Source organism: Lagopus muta, chromosome 4 (genome assembly GCF_023343835.1).
Source record: "Lagopus muta isolate bLagMut1 chromosome 4, bLagMut1 primary, whole genome shotgun sequence".
Lineage (NCBI taxonomy): Eukaryota > Metazoa > Chordata > Aves > Galliformes > Phasianidae > Lagopus > Lagopus muta.
Window position 1 is genome coordinate 67,706,225 of NC_064436.1, and position 27,326 is coordinate 67,733,550.

The 27,326-nt window shown below is 36.7% G+C and overlaps 1 protein-coding gene across 7 annotated transcripts in view; it reads right to left on the reverse strand.

The window, feature by feature from the left end:
* CTNNA2 (catenin alpha 2) overlaps positions 1-27,326 on the reverse strand; it is a 456,804-nt gene that overhangs the window by 336,256 nt on the left and 93,222 nt on the right. For all 7 annotated transcript variants that reach the window (XM_048942164.1, XM_048942165.1, XM_048942167.1 and 4 more), the window contains 2 exons: positions 14,779-14,974; positions 2,453-2,619 (listed from right to left, as the gene is read on the reverse strand). In XM_048942164.1, the coding sequence (XP_048798121.1) occupies positions 2,453-2,619; positions 14,779-14,974 (363 nt within the window). The remainder of the gene's footprint in view (positions 1-2,452; positions 2,620-14,778; positions 14,975-27,326) is intronic.

The window sequence follows — 27,326 nt, forward strand, 5'->3', positions numbered from 1 at the left end:
TAGAATGGCCTGGGTTGAAAAGAATCACAATGGTCATCCAGTTCCAACACCCTGCTGGGTGCAGGGTCACCAACCAGCAGACCAGGCCGCCCAGAACCACATCCAGTCTGGCCTTGAATGCCTCCAGGGATGGGGCATCCACGGCCTCCTTGGGCAATCTGAACCAGTGCATCAGCACCCTCTGTGTGAAAAACTTCCTCCTAAATGTACAACCCATTATGTTTCAAAATGAGTCAACTGATTACTAGAGGAATTTGAAACAAATTCACTTCTGAGTAACTTCTCTGCTCAACAAAATGCAACCACGCTTGACTGCAAAGATGTGCTCCTTTGATTAAGTAGCAGGTAATTTATTACAATACTGATAATGCTAGATGTCTACCATCCATACTGTATTACCAAATACTTCAAGTGTTTCACGAGTTTCACTGTAGAAGTCACTGTTATTAATTCTAATAGAGCAAAATATAATCTGAAAGAAAAAACTGAATATCCTTCCAGATGACAACTGCATATATTTGCTCTGAAACACTAATTAAAATGTACTATCTCAAATGAAGTCTGAAGCACAACTCCTTTGACATGCTTTCAATGAAAACTGATTACAGTACAGTTCAGGATCCTTACAGTATAAATTAGCCTTCATAACTCCGACATGCTGCATGGTTTTAGTTTTATGATTTTATGGTTAACTTACACCACTCTTTGAATGCTACTACTGAATCAATACAGGATTGATCCCAATGGATTTTTTTTTCATATAAACTTTTTTTCCCCCTAATAATTTATTTATTTGTCTTAAACATTCACATTATAAAATGATAAAACTATTTTTCAAAGTTAGTCCTCAAAAACAGGTTACTCTTTTGAATCTGGAAAAAAAAAAAAAAAAAAAAAAAAAGGCATTTAAGGTCCTGAAATTGAATTTAGCTACAAAGAACCACAGAAGTCTGGGTTCATTGAAACAGAATGCTGGGTTATTCACAGTGACATCAGACAAATGTACAGATTACAAACCACAGTACCACAAATGCCCTTGCAAATCTAGGGAGCAAACTGTGTTAGTAAATACACCCACTTACAAAAGAGTATTGGAATATATTTTTTCTAAGTAATACAACACAATGTTGTAACAAGAGGAGGAAAACTCTGATGTGAGGAAAGTGTTTCTCACCACCTATGAAAGAACTTGGATCAGAAGTTTAATCACAGCATTTACAGAAAGCTTTTGTTCCTAATATTGTTAGCCTCACTAGCAAAGGGTTATTTGAATTACAATTGCATGGAGTTTTATAGCAGGGAAAAATTAAAACATGTTCACAAGAGAGATGTTTACACTGAAAATTACATACTGCAGCTATTCTATTCCTACAGCATTCTATTACTAGAGCAGAGCACACTAGAAGAAAATGCTGCTTTTTTTTCTATTATAAAACTGTTTTCTATCTGTTTAGCCTATCTGCCCAATTTTCCAGCTGAAAGGTTCTCACTTTTCTGAGAACAAAACTTTTTGTACAGTCACACTGTTAAAAAGACGAAGTAAATTCATCTAAAAACATAAAGAAAATCCATTGCAGTTACAAAACTTTAATGTGACTGCATAAAAATATGAACAATAACAGCCAAGTGTAAGTACAAATTTATATCAAGCTAGCTGGTAATCTATTATTCCTCTTTATACTGTCTTCCCTCTATGATGACTGATAAGGCACTTATACTATTTTCTGACTGTAAATAAAAGTACCAAACTCCTGGTACCTCCAGAATTTCTGCAGATATCAAGAACAACTGCAGTACCTAAACTCTGCCACAAGATAGCAACACTTCACAAGCACCGAGTCAGAAAATGATCTGAATGAGATGAAAGGTCAGTTAAATAGATGCGTCTGTTCAGTGCGCTGCCTTAAGTTTCCAAAAATTAATTACTTCATAATAAGGAAATGAATGAGAACAGAGTAAAAATTTGCTTCATCCCAACCCTCGGTAGCACTTAAAGGAAAAGCAAGCAGCAGTTGAGTACAAAGCATGAGCACTTATTCATGGAGGAGGCTGAGGGAAGACCTGAAAGGTGATTGTAGGGAAAGTAGAGTTGGTTTCTTCTCACTGGTGACAGGATGAAGGAAAATGGCCTCAAGTTGCACCAGGTAAAGTTTGGGTTGGATATCAGGAAAGACTTCTTTACAGAAAGGGTTGTTAAGCACTGGAATAGGCTGCCGAGGGAGGTGGTTGAGTCACCATCCCTGGATGTGTTTAAAAAACATTTAGATGCGGTGCTCAGAGACGTGATTCAACAGAGAGTTGTTAGAGTTAGGGTAGTTTGGTTAGGTTATGGTTGGATTAAATGATCTCTAAGGTCTTTCCCAACATGAGCAATTCTATGATTCTATGATTTGTCCCAACTTCTGTATATGTAAAAAAGCAAAAATAATACAGAACCTTTAAAAATACATACAATTTTCAGATGTGACAGAAGCCTCATGACGTCCGCCATGTCAGCCAGGATGAGCAAGCGGGTAACAGCAGAAAGCAAGGCACGAGCAGCCCGCACCATGGTGCCCCGCTTCACTGAGGAGCACGGGTCGTCTGCAAATTCTGAAGAGGCAATTCTCATTGTTTCTCCTAAAGTAGGAAAGAAATGGCCATTAAAGCTTCACAATTTTTTTTTTCAGAAAGTATTAACCATTCATTTACAAAAGCGTTCTTAGGAAAACAGGTTTTGTTACTCAAAGCTGAACTGCTTAGGGGAAATAAAGTTTGAATCTGTGCAGCCATTTTTCTTTATTCTCCAAGTGCTGTTCTTCCAAAGCAGTTATCTGTAAAAATTAAGAAGGCAAACAATGTACCAGAATAGACAGCTGAGCAGAAGAGTACAGCACCAGATAGACAGCACTGTGTTACATGGACACAGAAGTCATTTCTATTAGCAGAGAAGATAGGACAGAATAACCCAACAGTACTGCTCCTATTGCATCTCTCTACAGTTCCTTCTTCCAGATACATCTGCTTTCACTCCTGCTCCCTACTCTTTGCCTTCATGCTCAGATAAAAAAACACCTGCATTTTTTCACTAAGTTCCATTGCTCCCATTGAAGATTCTTCTCCACTCAAAGAAGCATAGTAACTATGGCTGCCATGGCTTTAGAGTAAAAGGGAGATTTAGGTTAGATGTTATGAAGAAATTCTTTACTCAGAGGATGCTGAAGCACTGGCACAGGCTGCCCTGTGAAGCTGTGGGTGCCCCATCTGCGGAGATGCTCAAGGCCACAGTGGGTAGCCTGAGCTGGTGGGGAGCAACCAGCCCAGGGCATGAAGATTGACAAGTTAACAGTGGCAAAGGCATTTAAACAAAATTTGGAACATGTTTTTCCCTTACTTACAGAAAGAAATACAATTGAATGTAAAATATTTTTAAAAATCGTAACTGTCTTTCAAAGTTTTGCAAATCCATTAAGCAAACACATAACATGAAGCTCAACTGAAAGGGAAATACTACATTAAATTACAAAGAAGTGTGGTTAACATCACACAGAGATCAGGTAAACCCTGATATACAAAATAAATATTTTTAGAATGTGAATGAAAAATAGACAATACAGCTCTGAAAGTCAAAGACTCATACAATAAAGCAGAGGTAATTGATGTCATGTATGACACACAGATGACAGTGAAGAGATCTCTACTATAGGAGGTATTTCTTTTTTCTAACAACCAGAGAAGCAGCAGAAAAATGCACAACATGCAGAAATCCAGAATATATTCCTAATCGTGATGTGATCAAGGATGAATTCACTAGAATATAAATGCCAGTGTGAGTACGGAGGCCCCAAGAAAAATCCACTGATTCAAAAAGGTGATTGGAATGTTTTTAAGTAAGCAGACTGCACTCTTAAAAATTGTTCTGAACTTATAAAGTGTTATTCTAGGCTACACGTGTGAAAAACATTGTCATGTTCATCCTTGTAAGGAATGGGTGATTACAACAACTTACTTATCAACAGTGTCAGCTAAAAAATAACAAACTGTAAATATATAAACTGTCTTATGAAATGGGAGAAAAAAGATATGCATTCAATGAAGAAATGTGGAGATGCTACTGTCAACCCAATCTATGAGAAAAGCACTTGTTTATTTTCATGGACTTGAAAAGGTTATGGAAAATAACCAAGTATAAAATCACAGAATCAGTACAGTTGGGAAAGACCACTAAGATCACCTAGACCAACCATCAACCCTTCAGCACCATGTTCACTAGACCATGTCTCCTGGTGCCACATTAGTACAGAAACCTCAAAACTAAAATCCAAGAAGCTATCTCTGCAACTAAAATCAATTTAGCTGTATCTGCAGTGTTATGGACCAGATGATGAGCCCTGCTAATGCCAGCTCTAATTAATTTAGACTGACCACGATGATTGTTCAATTTCCAAACTACCATAGGGCTGCCTTGCTATTAACTGCAGACCAACTTGATTCTTTTCTAATTTTGCTGCTGTGTCAACTTGTTAAAAGTAAGAGGTAGCAAGGGGCAAAGGCAATGGTAGATTGCACCTGCCTTGCTCTTAGTGTAAACACGAGTCTGTTTTTTGTTCTCTTCTTTTTCCAGTTGCTGATTTTCCTTTTATTCTTTTTTTCTTTTTTTCTACTAGACCACAATAATTAACAATACACATCATTTTAACAATTTTAACAACAACTAACTATAGATCAATAGCTATATAAGTCTAATTTCACACAGAAATAAGGTAAAGGAGAAAAAACAATTCAGATTGAGCTTTTATATTCACACAAACTTCGTCATTATGTTGGAAAAATTCCTCCTTCTCTCCAATGTAGAAACACAAAGTATTTCTAATGTGAAATCAAAGCTTTGTTACAATGCCTTTAAGATGATTATAACATTCAAAATCCTCAGACAGTGTAACTTCCCATAAGACAATGCAAATAGTGCAGGAGAGACTTAAGACAGCCCCAGTGAATTATTCCCTTCAGAACTCTCTTCATTATTTTATTATCTTTAGGACTACATGTTCTTATTGTAATTCATGTGCAGTGTTTCTTAAAAGGCAAGGAACAAATAATTACTGCCAGATAAGGAGACAATAAAGCAATATCTTACATGCTTAAATGTTATATTGCTCGGCACTGAAATATCCAAGTTGTTGTTAGCTGGTCTCTAAAGGAAAAAATGAAGGTTTCTGCAGGGTCACCATAGCCTGCTGCACCTAAGTCCCCATGCATGTTGTCCATATGACAAAACTCAACAAGCGAGGAACTCTGAGGTCACAAGCATTTTTCTGCAGTGCATTTTAAACTGATCAGTCACTGGAAAATTTATCAACATAATTTGGCTCAGAGCATAGTAAGAACCTGGAATTAAAATTTGCTAATCTTTTTAAGTCAATGACTCAAAATACCCCATAGAAAGTGAGAGCGACCACAGAATTACTGAGAGTTTAAGATGTGGCCAACATTCTGACATTTGAATATCCTAACCTTTGGGTCAGAATGTGGACAATTGGATACACTCAATCTTTAACAGCTCAGAAGGCATCAACTCCCCTCGTCATTTATTAAAGGAAACTATCACAGCTTTAAGTAGAGGTATAACTCTTGAAGCATATCTAGCTGGCTGAAACCAAGGGGACATGTGCAACAATATGAAAATCCCACCAAGGCTTTCTCCTTTTAAAGCTCTAAATTGGTTTCTGATCAAGATGGAAGTGATTATAGACATCCAGTAACAAACCTTTTGTATATAAAAGTGTATTTGTTTTTAAGTACATCCAGGAAGCTTTGGAATTTAGAAGCAGATGCCTAAGAATTGTTTAAATTAAATTTTTGCTTTAAAAAAGACTTTCTGGATCTCTGCCAAATTTTCATTTTGTAGCTTCAGATGGATATTACCATTGAACTATAAAGAAGTTAATAATATTTGCTAAAAAGCCAGCGGAACCAGAAAGCAAGCAGGAAAATTACCTTCTTATCCCAGGAGATATAGCTAGCAAACATATTTGAATGAACACTAGTGGATAGAGGGAGAATACATGGAGAGTCAAAACAACAGCTTATAGGTTAGGATTAGATCTTTAACATTTGAAAGGTACAGTTAAGTGAAGAGAATCTCCTTACATGTAATTAAGCAGAAAGTACTTAATATATTCATATAACTAAGAAAAAAATACAAAACTTCATAGTTGTCTTGTTTTTTTTTGTTGTTTTTTTTTTTTCCAATCTTACAAAGAACCAGCATTTCACAGTCTAATAACCACAGAATCTTAGAATTGCTAGGGTTGGAACAAACTTCAAATTCCATCCATTTTAACTTTCCATGCCATGGGCAGGAACACCTCCCACTAGACCAGGCTGCCCAGGGCTTCAATCCAATCTGACCATGAACAGCTCCAGAGATGGGGCATCCACAGCTTCTCTGAGCAACAAGCTCGGGTTTCACCACTCTTTCAATAAAGGTGGTGAGGAAGAATTTCTTCCTTATGTCAAATCTAAATCCCTTCTCTTGTAGTTCAAAAAACTACCTATCACTATTGGACCATGTAAAAAGTCAGTCTTTCTTCCATTTATAAGCTTCCTTAATGCACTGGAAGGCCACAATCTGGTCTGCAAGAAGCCTTCTCCAAGCTAAACAAGTCCAGCTCCCTCAGCCTTTCTTCATAGGCGAGGTGCTCCAGTCCAGCCAACATCTTCAAGAGCTTTCTCTGGACCCATCCCATCAGCTCCACATGTTTCTTGTGCTGGAGCCCCAAGGTCTGGATGCAGTACTCCAGATAGATACCCAGGACTGAACAGAGCAGGACTCTGCTGGCCACCCCTATATTACTGGTTGGCTTTCAGGGCTGTAAGCGTACACTGGCTCATACCACCTTATCCTTATCAACCCAATATGAAAGCCACTTCTTTCCAAATTAAAGATAACAATATCATGTAGGACCACAGTGAAGTTGTGCTGGCTATCTCAAGATCACTTCTTTGACTTGCATGTACCTTGACATATCTTCCAGAAAGAGCTGTTCCAGGCACAGAGCTGAGGCTCACCTGTAGATCCCAGTCTTTCTTACTACTCTTCTTAAAAAAGTGAGTGATGTTTTTGCAGTCACCATGGGTTTCCAGTCAACTGACAGCCATGACTTTTCAAATTCAATGAAGAATGGCTTGGCAACTACATCAGCACCATGTGATGCATGTTACTGGAGAGAGGTGGCTGTCTATTAACATGTTCTTGTCCTTGTACAATAGTGGTATTAGACCTCTCCTAGGCCAAAGGTTATGTTGAAGTTACATCTAAGAAAATTACGTATTAAAGAATCCTTCTTATCTGAAAAAGCCAACCCTCCTTTCAGTTTTCCATTTCTTTCCAAATTCATTTCAAGTTGTTCTGTAGTCAGTATTAAATTACTTTCAATGAAAATTAGGTCAGCACAAGAAACACAGACATCTTGAGTCATCAGGTCTGCTTCCTTGCTACTGCAGACAGTCATGTCATAATATAATTAATAATAACCTTAATATGATAATAACTATACTCACAAACTTATCAAGCTTCTGTCTTTGAAACAGCCCAGACATTTAACCCCAATTAATCCTACTGGAAGTAGGAAGTTCATTCTAAATGAATTCTAGCATCTGACAGTTTTTTGTCGGCTTTTCTTTTTTTCATTAGAGCCTCTTTAATTCCATACTTACTGAGTTTATAGCTAATTTATACCCATTTCTTCTTATGCCTCATTAGTCTCTCTACTTAAATAGTTTTCTTCTTCCACTGTGCTTCCTATTCTCTTTTTTTTGCCTCATGCATTTTTGTAATGAGCCCTGATTGATCAGCGGTGATATTTCAGTCTCCTCTTCTTGCATATACTATCCATTTCTGTAATAATTTAATCAGACCTATGAAATTGCTGTTTCTGGGATATATATGATAAGAACTGCAATTTTTTAGGAGATACCTTATCATTCTCAGCTACTAAAAATGTTTCACCTGATACCCTGGAAAGATTTGCATAGATTTTTTTTGTAAGCACATTAAATTTCTCACTAATATTCATATACTGTATTCTTTGGCACTGAGTTTTATGAACAAATTGTATGTTTAATTTACATTTCTTAAACGAGGAGTATTCGTAGAGTTAGAAAGTGAGTTGTAAAACGTAGGGCACTCAGTAGAGGAAGGACCTCTACACAGAAGAACTGTTCATCATTAATAAATAATTAGACAAACAAGCAAAGACAAATAAGATAAAATGAAACAGAAATACTGAAATCCAGTATTTGACCAATGATTGGATTTGTTTTTGAAGTTATTATTATAGTTTAATGAAAAAGTTATTATGTAGGTGTTGAGATCTCATCAGCTTCATTCAGAAGATTCAAACCTACCAATTACTACCTCGTAAGATCACTGTCAAACCACTTAGGTTATTCTGATGGGATTTAACTGGGGAACTTACTCTATCCATCCTCACATGTAACACTAAGTCATTTTCTCCCAATTAAACAACAGCAGTTAGAAATTAAGTCTTAAATTTCAGTCTCATGGAAAAAAAAAAGGGGGGGGAGGGGGGGGGGGGAAGCATGGAAAAAAAAGGGGTAAAGAAAGGGAAAAAAAAAAAAGGAAAGTTTCCTTAGTTTTTCAAAATAAGATGTCATTTGATTTGGGATATTACATTTAACTCATACAGGAGCAGATAAAGATGCCTTTACATTATCTATCCAGAATCACACACACATACAAGTCACACAGTAATCTGTGTAGGGTAATTCAAGTAACACAAGCTTTAATTTCTGGGAAAAAAAAAAAAAAAATATCATGGGATGATTGAGAAGTTTACCAGAATTTTGATACAGCACACACTGGCTCATCCACTCCACAGTCTAAATGTCAACAGTGCAAGCGGAAAGGTCAATCCACTGCGTGTCTCATACTGAATCCTATTGAAGTTTCTGCTTCTCAACTTTTAAGATTAAGGCTTCAGACAACAGAATAGTGTTAAGTGAATACTACATAAATGAGAGTGAAAATCATAAGGAGAAAAACAGATGACACCAAATCTTCATATGTGTACACATACATATGCACTCACATATATTTAGAAACTGTTAGGCTTCCTCTATTTTACTGACAATATTTTCATTACACCAGTAGCCAGGAAAGCTGCTAATAAGCAACAGAAATGTGCAAGTATTCCATATTGTTCTTTGACAGACATACACACACACAGATGCATGTATATATCTTTATAAATATATCAGACCCACATCTTAGAAAAAGTACTCCTATTTTAGTCCAGTGCAGTTAACACTTGAGATAATATACAGGAAAAAGAGCAAAGGGGATGGCAGACGTGATAACTCTCACTCACTTTTTTTTTTTTTTTGGTAGGAGTATGCAAGAAAGCTATTTTGGGTACTGGAAATTTTGGAATTGTAAGTAGATTTAAACATAAGCATTTATTTGGTAAGAAAGAAATGGACTCATAATGGATAATATACCAAGGAAATGCTATTTTTCCAAAGGCTTTTATTAAGAAATTTGTATGGTGGGCACAAAGCAACAATCTATTGAGCTTCTATGACCAGTGAGGCATGATGATAACACAGCAAGCACCTGGAAACAATTAAGGAATCCATGACAACTTGATTGCAAGTACAATTCTTGAACAGTTCTCAAATGAAAGGCATTAAGAATTTACGGTCTAAATAATCCATTTCCTTTACATTTAGTCTTTTCTTTTACATGTCCAAGATTAAAAAGTTGTGACAACTGATTTATGACCTATTCAGAGCACCGTCCTTGTAATTACAAACGAAGTTTGTAACAAAATTACAAACTGCTACAAAGGTATTCTAAAGTATAACAGTATGTAGACCCAAACTGAATTGCAGATTCCTTATAGAATACTGATTATATTAGATGATAACTCAAGAGATTTGAACAAGCCATAACTGCTAATAGGCTATGTTTAAATTATGTAAGAAGGCTTTTTTCACCCTTCCTTCATGGATGAGGTCAAGTTATTAAAACAAACAAATTAACCCTTCAGGATGCAAAGGTCCCCAGTTTTATTATCATTGTACTCATCTAGAAATTCACCGAATAGGTTGGTGACCATCCCTGTATTCTCAGGAATAATGGTCTAAATGCATTCTTCAATGGATTTGTTCTCACTGTCTGTATTCCTTCTGCCATATAAATCATATACGATTATTTATTTCCTATCTTAAAGCATAATGTTTTGTTCATTGTACTTTAAAATCCATGTAACTGAAATGAATACATTACAGTGGTAATCTCTACTTAGATGTTGTATAATCATTTGTTAGCACTTGGAAGCCAGTTGTAAAGCACTTCCATACTGAAGTATCCTGTGTACTTACTAAAAATAAATATGCATTTAAAATGCTAATCAGAATTCCCAAAGCTTTACATGAACAACTGTTAAATCTGCATTGCAACACCCTTAAACCCTTTTTTATAAATCTTCACTACTGTGTCTTCTAAACTTACTTCCCATTTCATTTGCAGTTGGGATTTTGTTCCCTTTCTGAGGAGAAATGATCATTCTTCAATATGTTAATATATTTCAATGCCAGGAAAGGCCATGTATGATCTAGCTTGATCTTTTCCCATTAAATTTCTGCGACTCGAGCTGCATCTCTCTGGAACTGATTATACAAGCAATCTAGCTGACTAAAATTTGATTCACTTTACATTTGACATTTGGAATCAGTGATAGAAGATGAATACGTATCTTACAGTACAATGGATATTATTAAAGCTAGTATATACTTTCGATTCAATATTCACATTTACATCCAACACCACTATCATTTCATTCACTTCACAGACCATTGAAATTTATAATTTTAATTAATCCAACTACTTTTTTCCTAAGGGACTGTAAAATACTGAGAGCACCGAACTTGGAGCCATTTAGCCACAGATCTGTGACAATCTAATACAATTATTTCACAAGTGCGAACTTTAGAAAGAACTTTTCCAATTAATAAGTCTGATTAATAGTTCATTTGAAACATCACTGATACACTTAAGTACAATAAAGCATTAATTAAATTTCAATTCAAATGTAAATTGTTTTGAATGTGAGAACATATCACCATTTCAAATCCCTCTTTGTCTGCACCCCTCAGCTACTTCTCAGTCTGTCAACCCTGAGGGATAAACTAAAGACCTGACTAGCCTTCATGGAATTGGAAAATTGACATGAACATCAATATAAAAATTTTAGAAGATTCTGTTTGATGCTAGGGAATGTACACTAGGCCTCTTAAGATATGAATAAACACAGCAGCAAATTCCCCAAATATAATCTATTTCCTTATTTCCCTTGGCAACCTTGATTGCTTCTCAAGATATTTAGTAGATGTAAGGCCAATGGACCAGCAGCTTCTGGTAGACCCTCATGCAAAATACAACCTGAATGTCTCTTCCACAAGGAACATCCTTTTCCTCTAATGATCAATAAAGGATCAATTATAATTATAAAATAAGAAAGGAGCAACTACATTTAGACACCTATGCTATAGAAACATGCTCCCCAGACTGTATTTCTTATTGTTGTGAGTTGTTCTTTGATCCTCTCTAGTTCTCAACTCTGTAGTTTCAGGATCTAATGTTATTACAAGCATAAAAATACATAAAAATCTCACTCCTGTAACTTCAATAAGCAGACAACCGTCTGATTTCCCTCACCTCTAAAAATGACAACACAAACAATCAAACATCAGCCTTTCCTGAGTCTCATCTTTTCCACAGCTCTCACATGTGAATGAATATTCAAGCAGCAAATTATCCAGTGGTGGATAATTTCACTCACACAGCTCTGAACTAACGCCCGTTTTCACTATTTTGGCCTTTAAAGACTGTGAAACCAAACTGAAAGTATTATAGAACTACTGTGGGATAAGCATACATACACAATTGGGAGTTCCGCACATAAAATATTTACTTTTTGATAAAATCATGTAAAATTAAAAAATATATAGACATTTAAAATCCTTCTTGCATTTACACAATTCAGTCTTGTAAACCAAAATTGTTGATCATCAGAATTTTGTACAACCATCCAAATATAACTTATTCTCTAAAATTCCAAGAATCTCAAATATATACATTCTTTTCCATCCTGTTCCCTCCAAAACATTTGCAAATTATTATTTAAATGTGTTTCTTTCACACCTATCAATGGAAAGCAATTCAGCCCAGGATAATTTCAATTGTATATAGTACCATGTGAGTATAAAGCAATATAAGATGGGAAATGAGGAACCCCAGAGCCAACTGTCACTGCTGGAGACATTCATAGGTTGATGGTGTAATTATCCAAGCTGGAATTTTGCCAGAAAAATCAACACTGGTTTATTAATCCATCTCTTTATGTCACTGAGCTAAATATGTCATTGAACGCTGCATCAAAGCTGGTCTAGTTTATGCAGTTCCTGTGCGCCAGCAATAGTGCTTGGTGTCTCCTATTCTCTTCATTACAGACTCAGGTTTTATATGTCCAAAAAACTGCTCTATTTTTCTGACATACATTTTTCTAGACTGAAATGTTGACAAAAGGTGTCTGTATCATTCTGCCCAGTGTTATTTACATTCTCTATTCCTCTCTCTCTCTGCATCTTAAAAACAAGTAAAAATGAATATAATGTTTCTCTTGTTATGAATTATAGAGTCAGGAATTCAAGAAGAAAACCAAAATTCTCCATAGCATTCATTTTATATGTCTGTAGTTTTACAAAACACAAATATGCAATCAATCAATCAATAAAATCACTCAACTATTATAAAGCTCTAGTGACAAAGAAAGATGCATAAGGAGCTCAGACACTGCTAATGAACGTGGTGTATAAGCCTGGATCAGAAAGCGTGCAACAGAATAGGTTAATGATTCTAAGACAGTGTAAGACTCCTTGAGAGAGGAGCAAAACTGAGTCAGCATCACAACCCCAAAGGGAGACAGTTACAAATTCAGATGGAAAACTGAAAATTCTCTTTCAGACTATGGCATAGCACACAATAAAAGAATGTCAGCAAAAGGAAACTGAAAGACACTGAAAAAGGAAACTGCAGATCAGCACAACCAAGCCTTGGCATCAAATTTCTAAAAGAAAACAGAAAGAATAAGCAAATGGAGAACACCGACATAATGCAGTACATTAAGAGAACACAGCAAATACTGGACTTATTAGGATGCATTGGCAATTGAATGGTAAAAAAAAAAAACAAAAACAAAAAAAAACTGCATGCAGAAACAGGAAAACAGTGGAAACAAACAAACAAAAAAAGATATAGAGGATAGAAACAAGAAGCCTCAGGATAGAAAAGATTGGAATAAACTCAGATCAAGGTTTTCATATACAAGATTTAACCCTGTCCACTCATATGATCACCGAAGTTCAGTTTTTAAGTATTGAAAAAAAAATAAAAATAATAAAAAAAAAAGTACTGGGGGCCTCACTGAATATCAGTGAGCACTTTATACCAAAGTCCTTTAGACTCTTTGAAATCTCAGCTGGAAATCTGCCAGCCTTTTTCTAAAACCTAAGAATTATGATACTGGCAGATGTTATTTTTAGATTTTAGGATTTAAAATGGAAAATACTGAGAAGTATTTAATTCTGTGGTAATAAAGATAATTACAATCAATATCAATAATGGAATATTTTTCCTACGGGCATAGATTGAAAACATATTTTTCCTTTCTGCACATTTAAGTCTGAAAGCATCTGACATATGGTTTTACCATTTAAAGGAAAATTATCAGATGAAAACCAATGCACCATGAATACGGTATTTCTGAAATTTCAAAGCCTTGCATGAAAAACAGTTTTCTTATAAACTCAAACTAAATTTCAAAATTAAGTTTCCTAAAACTGGTTAGTTCTGTCAGGAAAGAAAGTGTTATGAGGGTCACTCTGAAAGTAATGTCTCCTATTGTCTCACATTGTGCTCACATCCACTGTTTGGTCTCCTTAAATGTTCAGGAAGCATCAATGAATGCCAGTGACTGAACGTCAATATTTTCTGCACAGAGAGAGTTCATTACACACCTTTGTTTCTTATTCATTTCCATGTCAGGCACCAGTCTGTCAGAGAGCCCTTCTGCTGCCATCTGCCACACAGCACCAAAACGTAACAGAATATTGGTGGGAAGATTCAACCTCTACTGCCATACCACCACCATCTGCCCCTGACGTCATGGGCCAACAGAATAAAATAGGAGGCATTACTTCATGATATCTCACCACTGTCTGATGCCCAACAAAACTATTTTTCTGTAAAGGTGCATATCTTGGAACTTGCAGTTTTATTTATGCAGATTGAAAAGTAATGTTAATATTTATCTTATTATCACCAATATCAAGACAAAAAAAATAGTATTTTATATTTGTGTATTTTCAGAATATGATAATATTTATATAAATCTCAAGTGTATTCTTGAAAACACAAAATTCTTCTTTGCTATACTTGGTTGATAACAGTTAGATTTTTCAAAGTTGCATGGACCATAATACTAAATCTAGATGATAGGACAGCTAAAAGGAAACTCAATACATATTTCACTTAAATACATTTTTGACACCCATGGCCAGTAATGAAGGTACGGTTATTTTAATATCTGTATATTCTGTTATAAATACAGTGTAGTTGAAGACACAGTAGTTTTCAAACATTATCAGAGATACATTTGTTTTGAAAAGATTCAACCATAGCAGTTAAACAATTGATTAGTTTGTTCCACACACCTTGCTTGCGTACATCCTCTACAGCAGCAACCAGTTCCTCCTTCAGATCCTGGCTCTCTTTAGCAATTTGATCTCCTTTTTCTAAAAAGTTTTGGGTAGCCTGCTCTACAGAGGCAGCCAACACATGGGCCTTCTTGGAGCGCCCTTTCTTTTTTCCAGATGGTCCCTTGTTGCTTGTGTTAACAAGCGTCGTTACCTTTGGGAAAGGAAAAAAATAAAAAGTTTCTGTAAGTTTCATCAATTCTTCAGTTCTAACAGCAACATACATTGTTGTCTAATTCGTTGTTTCCATTTTCTTTAATGGTGAGGTGATGTAATGGTCATGTGTATTGAATAAATACAATTTAAAGTTTTGTGTCATCTGAAGGATGGCAGCACATGCCCCCCCAAATAAGGTTTTTACTTTTAGCTTAATTTATTCTGGTCCAAGCAAATGAACAGTCAGTGAACTAGAGAAATAATATACATTTTTGTCACTGGTCTTCATTTTAAAAAATGACAAAGCCATAAGATGAAAATGTAACAAAGGTCAGTAACTGCTCAAAAAGAAATTGCTTCTAGATATAAGTGTCACTGCTTATATTCGAGCAGTGACAAAAGCACTGTAGCCGTTCTCCAGACATTAACTATTCAGTGCAACGTTGCTTCAATATGTTTACAAGAAACAAATGTAAACAACAGTGAATAGTAGAATGATCATACTTATAATATTTAAAAAGAAATGCACACTGCTTTCATAATTTCTCCTCAAGTTTCCTAAAAGAATTCCTTGTTCAACTGTGCAGGAACAGACCAGAAACCTGAACCACACAACTTAATAATGCAATGAATCACATAGCTTCATAATAAGTTCTTCATAATATGTTATAGCTTTTTAATGGAACAGAAAATCTGACATCACTCCAGTGATAGAATCATAGAATCCTTAGAGTTGGATAACAGGACCCAAATACTGCCCCAGATATCATTTGGTGTTAAATGGATGGAAATGCACCAATGGATCCATGATGTTCTGTGATCCATTTCACCTTTGCCTGGATGAAAACCAAGGCAGTCTACATAAGTGCCTTACCTATATACTAACCCAAAAAATGTACTGTTAGAAAATCAGAAAATCTTTGCAATAGAAAGAAAATATCAGAAAATATGAACAAAAAAAAAAAAAAAAGATCCTGAAAGCAGTATAAAAACTTGCTGCCATCCCTTCCCTTTCCTATTATGAGAAGCATGACATTTACAATGTGGTACAGTTGTGACCAAAGAGACTTTTATCACAGTCTCTCTATTAGGTTTTTTTTCAATTACTCTGAATACAGGGCATCTGAAGAAGTAAAATGGAACAGAAAAGGTTGCCAGAGCATGAAAGCACCATAAACACACACGTACAAGGAAAAACTTCCTGGCCACATGCAGATGACTAAGAAAACCTTTCAGATGCAACAGGCAATGAAATTGATTATGTATCTACTGAACTTCTCATCGGAGACCTGAAGAGGAAGAAAATAATGCTCGAACTTGATCTTAATTATTTTAACTTCTTGAACCAATTAGAGGTAGACTGCCAGAGCAGTTCAGACAGTAAAGAAAAGATCTGAAATAAAGAAAACGCTGATCAATAAAGTCATAAATGAAGTCAAATCAGACTACTTTATAGGTCTCTCTCTCTTAGATACATACAAAGGTCAACAATTAAAAGGGAAAAAAAAAAAAAATTGAATGCTTCAAATAGCACTAAAACAAATAAGTTGTAGCTAGATGAACTGCTGAAGTCCCCTGAATACAGAAGGAGCAGTCGAGTTGCACGTCTCTTTTGCTACCTAAAAATACAACTTTCCATTAAAAATAACCATAATAAATGTTATAGGATTGTGCCATCTGCAAGTCTGATCTTTCCATGAATAACTCAACTATAAAATGAGATTCTTTTCACCTAACTTTACCCACAAAAGAGATACACATGTATTGTAAAATCAACTAGAATTACTGAACTGCTGCAGCGCACTATAAGAACAAGGACCATACCTACCATAGAATAACATCAATTTTTTTCTGAGAAATACATACCATTCAAGTAGGAAGGAAACACAGAAAACCAGACTGAGAACGAGCAAATAGTTATGATTGCTAAATTAAGTGAAATAAATCCTAAAAAGAAATTTTTACCATCATAATATCAAAAAGAGTTTGACGATATATGTAAAATACGCATTTTTACGTATGCATGTACTCTTTATAAAATGTTTCTATATGTTGTATTTAGCAGTAAAACAAAGTTCTCAGTAGAAGTAACAAGGCATTTTACTTATAGCCCTCAAAACACAACTCTCTCCAAGCAACTTCAAATAAATTAGACAGAAAAGTACTTAGAAAAATAAATACCCTGATTTAACTCACACAAACTTTATCGTGCCACAAGAGAGAATTTCAAACAGCTAAATACAGGACAAGAACAGTAAAAATCCACTTTTTAAAATGGCTAAGAATGTATTTGCAAAGCACTATAATCTACAGAATGGAAGATCTTGACTTTGTATGCTCTAATGCCATTTGTGTATGAGGAGAGAGAATGCATTAATTTCAATCCTAGCACAGTCACTCAGTTCTGCAACTTGGTCATCAAGTCTCCCTTCTCCAGTTTAATTTCACTTCTCAATTCCAGATGTTCCAATTTGCTTGGAAAATTATTCAATATCACATCCACTTAAATGACCTTAATAGAAAAAACTAATTACACTGCTGAATGAGGGTCCCAAACTAATTTCATCAAGACAATAGTTCATTTTGGAGACAAACTCATTTACTGCACTAAAAGTAAGCACGAGGGGCTGGTTTACTTAAAGAAAGAAAATGTGCATTATGGCCTGATTTACTTTAACATATGCATCTTTCAGCTTTTTTTAATGAAAGCATGAATTGAAATCTCTACTACAAATAATGATCTGTAGATGCAAATATGTGTCTTTCAAAAACAGTCCACATTCTAAATGTAACAATTGCAGCAAGCAGAGAAATATAAACAGTGATGCCCACAACATGGTGGACTACTCCTAACGTACAGTTTCAAAAAGTAATGGGCATATTAGAAGTAGATGAGAAGTTCTGAGCACAGCAAAACATCTAAAATCTCCATCTGCCATAAACCTTATTCCCAGAACAATTTCTGAGCGTATAAGAAAGTCTCAGAGTGCAGACGGACACGTAAAGAAAATATTAACAGCAGACACAGAGCATATACATTATTTCCAAAATGTAAATACTTTCCAAAGGAGACGATGAAATTTCCTAGTCTTGTGTCATGAGCCAGAACTCTCTACTGTAACTACTATTGCTACGAATAAAAAACTGAGAACCTCATTCAGTGAAGGTCATCTTCTTTGTGCATCAACTCAGAGAGAATTGCCACGAACTTATGGGACTGCTACATAAAGAATGTTATCGTCAGTATGCCTCATGCTCCTCTGTATTTATTTTTATTTGACTTTTTAATACGTATTAGGAATGGATTCCCTGATAAGGAAAAATAAATTATTCAAGTTCCCCAAAAATATAACTTTTCATTGAGTGGCCTAACAAAAAAAAAAAAAAAGAAAAGAAAAACAATGGCAAGAAAAATCCTGGACCCTCCCTGATGTCAGGAGACCACAGTGCTGGGGCTCCCTTAGTTCCAAATGAGGCAGGACCATCACCCTCTCTGGTGACCACCAAAAGAACCTGAAGGAATAGCATAGAGCTGCATCAGGGGAAGTCAGGTTGGATATCAGGAAGTGGTTCTTCACTGACAGGGTGAGGGGCCACTGGAGTAGGTTTCCCAGGGAAGCAGTCATAGCACCAAGGTTGCCAGAGTTCAAGAAGTGTTTGGACAATGCTCTCAATCATACTGTGATGGACATCCATGTTTGGAGCCAGGAGCCGCACTTGATGATCCTTATGGATCCCTTCAGACTCGGGATATTCTATGGTTCAGCCTTTACATAACCACTCACAAAAATATTGCTGTTTCACCAAACTGGGATATCTTTTAGCAACTAAATTGGAATTACCAGTTTGAAAAGCTAAGAAAGTAGCTCCTGCTCAAATTAGAAGTACCATTCAGAAAATTCAGAAATACTGGGGGGGGAAGACTTGTACCAGTAACAAGAAAATCGTTTCCTTTCCTCTTCTAACAAAGCCACATATCAGCCTTTATCATATGTTGTAGAATAAAAAGGAAAATAAAAGAAACAACCTGTTATCCCATTAACACTGATTTTTTTTTTTTTTTTTCAGAAGCATCTTCCAGAAGATTTTAACTGTGTTCATGTTAAATGCATTCATGGCAAAAAAAAAAAAAAGGAATAAGAAAAAAGACCACAGTTCAGTTCCCTTGGCAAGGCTTTAAAGCTAACTGGTTTACTTTAAATAACTTATCATACCCTTACTGGTACAAAAGAAAGAATGTTGACTTCAGTTTCTTTCAGTAATTAATGCAGATCTCACAAAAATTCAGTACAATCATTCAGTATATCATTTGATAATTCCCATAAGCTCATTTGGAAATCCTATAATGAACCTGGCTTTGTGATCACACTAGGGAACCTCGTTCTTATTTTATTAAAGTTTCACACAGTAGCATAGATCTCTGCTGGAAAAACAGAACTTTACTAATTAATAGTTCAGTCCCATCCTCAATTAAGTCTTCCTTACACAGTTCCAGCAACACAAAAGAAAGGTGAGGATGTCTTTGATAAAAGAAGAAAATTGTATTAGCATGGATTTCCCTACTGCTGAGGTCACCTGTGGGCAGGGATATCAGCAGTGAAAGGGGATGGAACCAGATCATGTACTCATCACATTAATCCCTAATCAGCAGTTCCATCTCAAAGAAAAACATTCCTGACTGTGTGAGTTAAACCGTCTTCCCTACAGATTTCTGAAATGAATGGGCCAGAAAGCTGAAGAATTGCAACACCTTTCTCTAGTATCGGATTGAACTGGATTGGTTAATCAAAATTTTCACACAATCACAGAATCATAACATCTTTTAAGTCGGAGCTGACCCTTAAGGGTTATCTTGTCCAACTCCCCTGCAATAAACAGGAACACCTGCAGCTCCATCAGGTGCTCAGAGCCTATCCAGCCTGACCTTGAATGTCTTCAGTGATGGAGCATCCACCACCTCTCTAAGCAACCTGTGCCAATGCTTCACTCAAAGCACTAAAATTTTCACAAAAAAATTCACTAAAATTTTCTGTAACTATGTTCCACAATATGCATATATTGACACTTTTGGGGAAAATATTGACCTGCACTTTTTCACTGTACTACTAGCCATCCTGGATTGTCACTGATCACCCACCTTCTTGCCACAACCTTATTATTTTTAAGCATTGAATTTTAAATATTGAATACACCCATCAGATAGAGTGGGGTTTTCCAGAGAGTGGACAACATTTATGTTTGCTTGTTTTTTATAAAGAAGGCAAATGTAAGATGGCTATGCAAATGTACATTATGCAAACGATTCAGGACAGTCATTCGGATTAGATGATCTTCCAGGTTCCCTTCCAGCTGAATTATTCTAAAACAATTCACATAAATGGTTTGGTTGCAACAGGTGCAATTAACATCAGGGTCTCTCTGTAAGACCTCTAATGGTCTGTAAGAAATCCTGCTATTCGCCACTGCCCCTCCTGTTTTCAATAAACATTACTTGCTCTTCCCAAAGGCATTTCATTGAATATGAACAGCTACGAGATATTCCTCTCTTCTCATATACTCATATATCATCAAGTTTCTGGAAATACCCAATGACCTGAAAAAATAAAGCCCTGACATTTTAGCATAGGGACACTTTTGCTACTGGAAAAAAGATGCACTCAAGTGGAAGGCAGCCTTATTACTTCGCTGGCAGTATTAGGGGCATCAGCATCCCCCCTGAGCACTGTTTTTAAAAATCCTCATTTTTCTGAAAGAAGTTGGTTTTGTCCTGGAGAAAAATCACTACTGTCTGGAAAAGCAATAATTTAATTTTCAAAATTGTCTTGGCATGTTGGGTTTTGGGTCTTTTTGGTCTGTTTGATCAAATTTTGTTTTCTTTGACAGGAGGAAGAAACAAAGACTTTCCAAAATACTCCATGAGAGAAATGGACTAAAGCAATGGGCTGAAGTGTTGCCACGGGCTAAAGAACTGTGGGAAGATCAAAATCAAAGAGTGAACTAATCTGAACACTGCTCATGACCTTCACGTTGACCATCCAGAACTGGAGTAAAGCCATGGGGGACTGCTGGCTTTATATATCCCAAACCCTGCATACTGCCAAGTTGCTTTATGATATGGCTCTCAGCAGTATCTCATTAGGTAATCCTATTCCAACCATGAGATATTACTGAGCAAAATGCAGTATAAAATGCTTTAAACAAATTACATCTTCTTCATTTACATACAAAACAGAGGAGCTGCTAACTTGAGGTTTTTTTTTTCTCCCTAGCTATGCTTAATATCCTGTGTCACTTAAAAATTTGCTTTTTTCCTTGCTACACCAATATAATTTTGAAGACACATTCTGAAACATGATTCAGTCTCTAATATAGCTTCTTTTTTTAATAATATTTCCAAAGTTCTCTATCAAATTAAAGTAATTTGCCACTGCCCTTAGTCTATAAATCATAACTCTTTTTTTCTAACAACTTCCATAATTAACTCTTGTAATTATCTCTGCACAATTAGCAACAGATGTCTACCTAATTCATAAAACTAAAATTCTTCTTCTGTTAAAAAACAGATATTTGAATTTTCATCAAGCAGTGTAATTCTCCACACTAACCCAGCCTTTTTGTAATCCTTCCAGTTCCCTTCAGCATTTGCAAACATCTGCTGTTTAGAAGAACTAATATATAAGCAGACTATAACGTATAAATTATTAGTGAGGATATTACAAAAAAACGCCAGTGACATACCTACCTTTCAGATGTCAAGTACATAGATAACTCAAGGCATGCTGATCAAAGCCAGTGTATTTTCACCCAGCCTAGCCTGAGAACAGATAGCTGCTCTGATTCACTTTTCCACTGCCTTACACAAATTCTTGGACAAATTTGCATATTTCTATTCTGTATAAAGGATGCACCTTTAGGATGTAATTCAGAGATAGCAACTCTGTTACTGTTCATTTATATTCTTCTTATCAGCATTCACACCAGTGGAAGAGACTTACATCCTAGCTCATGTGAATGAATATTGCATAAGGCACTTACAAAGTTCTTCAGTAAGCATTTTAAAGTTCTTAATTCTCTGTGGAATTGCCCATTGCTTGTTCTGTTAACAAAAAGAAGCAACAACAAAAACAACATCTCATTTTCCTCCCACAAACCTCCAAGCCAAGTTGCCCCGACTGTTACCTCAAAAAAATCCCTAGAGACACAAAAACTGCTGTTCAATTCCATTTGCTGATCCTACCACTACACAAAATCTGACAAGAGGAGTGCCAATTTGTGTCATTTATAGCACTGCTGCTCTACGATGTGGACATGTCAACTGGTAGCTTCACTGAGACCAGGACCATCTCACAAATGCGACAGGTCAGATGGTGACACTGATTACAGGGCACTGCCTACATATATATATACGTGTTGCTATGATTGTAGAACCTTTCTTAAGGATGAAAAAACCCTCTTCCTACATAGAGGTTCCTAGTATCTTGCTAGGAATTTTGCTAATTCTAGATTGTGCCAAGCTAGAAATGCTTAATTAAGTAATATGTAATCACTTCTGGGTTACTATCAAGGTGATACAACAGTCTTCAACAAAATTATTGGCTTCATTTTACCTCCTAAAATATCCGTTCAACAACTTCAGTACAAACAAAATTGACAAAAGTCAAGCGTTAAGATGATTCTTTGCATTTCTAACCCACTGTGCTTCGTTTAGTCACAGAAAATCACTCTCAGAAAGGTCTTGTTCCCAGTCAAATGCAACTGCCAAAGACAGTATGAAATATGCGGATTCCCATTACTTTATTTTTAACTAAAATCTGTCATATCTCACAGACTGCTTGATATGTGTGAGCTATAACCACTTATTAGATCATCTATTCATTTCCACAAACCACTAAGCACCTAAGAAAGTCTTCAATTATAATGAACTGCTCAGATGCCCCATACTAACTTATTATAAACCATCCAAGTTATTTGATTGACATGGACATACTTTAAAAGTGCTGCTTATATCATGTACTTTTTGGGTTTTCACATTACATCAAGTAATCTGTTTGTATCATTTCAAGTTTGTTACATATAGGTAAGGAAGGCTGAAATAAAAAATTTTCAGCAACTGTTCTCTGGACACTTTTTTTTTTTTTTTCCTTAAGCAGTCAGTCCATAAAAAAGAAAGCAGTACTCCTGGCAGCACACCCCAAAACCTCACCGACAACTTTCCTGTAACTCCTGTGATAGCTGGAGTCACACATGCTCACAGTCATCACCTCTCCAGGTCAATGATTTGTGACTTCTTCCCCTCCCCACAACATCATGTGTTTTGCAAAGACTACTTTACCTCGCTTAGAGGAGCACTGTCACAGGGATGCCATCCAAAGAGATCTGGACAAGCTTGAAAAGTAAGCCCATTTAAACCTAATGAGGTTCAATGAAGCCAGTGCGAAGTATCCGAGATATGTATACAGACTGGGAGAAGAACTTGAGAGTAGCCCTCTGGAGAAGGACTTGGGGGCTGTGACACATGAAAAACTTAGTGTGAGCCAGCAGCATGTACCTGCAGCCCAGAAGGCTAACGGAACCTTGGGGACATCAAAAGAAGGTTGGCCAACAGCATAGGGAGAAGGTTGTCCCTCTCTACTCTGCCCTAGTGAAGCCCCATCCACAGTACTGGATCCAGGCCTGGAGCTGCCACTGCAATAAAGACACGGAGTGCCACGAAGATGATCAGAGGGCTGAAGCACCTCTATTACAAATAAAGATTGAGGAAGCTGAGCTTTTTTAGCATGGAGAAGAGAAGGCTCCGGGGAAATCTTATCGCAGCCTTCTAGTTCTTGAAAGGAACTGAGAAACAGGCTAAAGGCCCACTTTTTATAAGGGCATGTAGTGACAGGACAAGGGGAAATAGTTTTCAACTGAAAGAAGGTAGATACAGACTAGGTATCAGGAAGAAAGTCTTTACAGTGAGAGTGGTGAGACACTGGAACAGGCTGCCCAGTGAGGTTGAGGATGCCCCCCTCCTTGGAAGTATTCAAGGCCAGCCGGGATGGGGCTGTGAGCAACCTGGTGCAAAGGGAGGTGTCCCTACCTATAGCAGGGGGGTTGGAACCACATGATCTTAAAGGTCCCTTCCAACCCAAACCATTCCATGATAAAAGAGAGGGCATTCGGAAGAAATTAGGAGTGACGAGGCACTGAGACAGACTGCCCATAGAATTTGTGGATGCCTCATCCCTGGAGGTGCTTAAGGCCAGGTTAACAGGAACCTGAGCAGCATGACTTGGTGGTTGATCACTCTGCCCATGGCATGGTGTTGAAACTAGACGATCTGTAAGGTCCCTTCATAACTAAGTCATTCTATGATTCTATGATTACATATTAGGCAAGAGAAAAATCAGCAAACAAGTTCCATATCTGAAGTAATCAGTATTAGCCAATGAGAAATGAAACCACCTTATCCTAAGCACTGGGTAGTAGATCATCAAAGTCTTGAAAAACAAAACAGACAAAATGCACGCATCTGTTGTTGAATCAGAACCAAATGTTAGCAATTTTTTTTTCACCTTCAAGCACCAAATCATTTTGTACAGAAAAAGAAAAGTATTTAATATGTAGAAACCTACTTAGTGTCAAACTACCTCTCTTTAGGCATAGGTCTCTTTTCCTGTTTTTTAGCAGAATAGAGAATACATTTAAATGATGATAGACTCACTGAAGGAAAGTATTTCATTTAACCACATGAGGGCACACCACACTACAGTAAACAGAAGAATAAGCAACTTGTGAAATCCCTGCTTTTAGTTTACTTTTGTGCTATGAACGATCCTTACCACTAAATAGCACACATTTACAAACTAATGTTAGCAATATTGAACTTGTACTGGAAAAGAAACACTCCCAGGCACACATGATCCAGGATGTTCCTGAAGTATGTGTGAAATATAACTTTCTGACACAGGTAATGGAGAAGCAAAAAGGAGAGGTGTGTTGCTGGACTTTGTTCTTGCAAAGAAGGATGGACTGCTTGGGAATGTGAAGGTTAGGGGCAGCCTTGGATGCACAGCAATTAGACAGTGGAGTTCAGGATCTCACATGGAAGAAACAGGGCGATAATAGAATTGTTATCCTGAACTACAGGAGAGCCAGCTTTGACTTCTACTTAGAGGCATCCCATGAGTTAGAAGCACTGGAAGGCTAGGAGGCCCAAGAGTTGGTTGACATTCTAGCACCACTTCTTCCAAGTTCAAGATAGTCACATCTCTAAGAGTAAGAAATCAGGCAAAGGTGGCAGGAGACCTGCACTGATGTGCAAGGAGCTCACAAAAATCATAAATGGAAGAAGAAAGTTAACTGAATGTGGAAAAGACATCCGGCTACTTGGGATGAATATAGAAACATCACGGCATGCAGGGATGCTACAAAAGGAAGGCTAAGGCCCACTTGGAATTAAGTCTGCTGAAGGAAGTCAAGGACAACAAGAGAGGCTTTGAGTACGTCAAAAGCAAAAGGATAACTAGGGAAAATGTGGGCCAGCTGCCGAATGATGTGGGTGCTCTAGTAATGGAGGACACTGAAAAAACAGTGTTACTGAAAACCTTTTTTGCTTCAGTCTTCACTGCTAAGACTGCCCCTGGAGAGACCCAGACCCTAGAAACAATAGACAGAGTCTGGGGAAAGGAAGACTTCCCCTTGGTCAATGAGAATCTGGTCAGTGTCATCTAGGCAAACTCAATGCACACAGACCTATGGGCCTCGACGGCATGCATCCACAGGAGCTGAGAGAGCTGGCAGAAAAGATAGGCAAACCACTCTCTATCATAATCTTTGAAAGGTGATGGAGAATAGGAGAGGTACCAGAGGGCTAGAGGAAAGACTGTACCACTCCAGACTGTAACAGAAAGTTATATGAAGACAGGGAAAACCTTTACTCTGAGGGTACAGAGCACTGGCACAATCTGCTCAGAGTCTCCTTCTCTGGAGATATTCAAACTCACCTGTACACATTCCTGTGTTACCTACTCTAGAGAGCCTGCATTATTAGCAGGAGAAGGAAGGAGAAGGAAGGTGAGCGATCTCCAGAGGTCCCTTCCAACTGCTGTGATACTGTGATTTCTTAGACACTTCTTTTTGCTATAAAAATCTGTTAGTGTCTTTAAGATACCATTATTTATGATTTAGTTCTTAAAAGAACTTTCCCGCAAAGCAGGAAAAAAAAATACTATTAGGATAAAAAAACCAAGATGGCAATTACTTTTGTAAGTCTCTGTGGCTTTCACTAATAATTATGGTTTCACCTGTATTGAGGAAAAAAAAAAAGTTTATTTCCTTAATGGACATCACACTTAGAATAACAGCTTCAATATTTTTGGTTTTCCAATGCCTAAGGAAATTACTAATAAAACACCATTTCAAAGGATTTAATGTTTAATAGGATTCTAAACCAACACAGTAAGCAACTATAAAGACAGGTAGTACTACTTTTCTATTTATCATAAGAAGGTAAAAGAAGTTGGCCTTCCTAAAAGGAGGCACGGGGAAGGACACTGGACATGGAGGTGACTTCCAAAGCATCTCTGCAGTAGTTATTACAGAATCATAGAATGGCCAAAAGGGTTGGAAGGAACCTCAAGGATCATGAATCTCCAACCTCCCTGCCACAGGCAAGGCCACCAACCTCCATACCTAATACTAGACCAGGCTGCCCACAGTCCATCCAACCTCAGCTTGAACACCCCCAGGGAGGGGGCATCCACAACCTCTCTGGGCAGCCTGTTCCAGCACCTCACCACCCTCATAGCAAAGAAAGTTATCAATAAGACCTTGAAGATTACCTCTCCTAAGCTAAGTATATTGTTTCTGAGCAATCCTAAACAATATTCAAAATGATCTCATGCATCACTAAAGTAAGAAAGAAAATGGTTCCCAGGAGTTTGAGTTTCAGTTAATATAAAGCAATGCAAGCGAAGGAAGAAAAATATTTTAGAAACATGCAGTGAGTTAGTACTCTAGTTTCTCTGTAACAAGCAACATATCTTTCCTTAATGAAAACCTTTCCCAGAAAGAACAGCAGAAAACAGAAGCAACCAATCCTCCATTCTACTTATAGAAATGATAAGAATCAAAATCTCCTGAAAATAGACATGATTCTATTTTCTGGGAGTTCTGTTTCCAATAGTATGAAGAATAATGAAATTAATTTATTCATCCAGTGAAAATTCCTTAAGCTTTTTGTTTTCATTTTTAAATAATGAACAACTGAGGAAAATGAAGAAAACAATGTTATTAATCTGCATTTTAAATGAAAAAAAAAAAAATCATTTTTCCAAGAAGACTGTGCAAACTTCTTTAAGGTAAAGTCT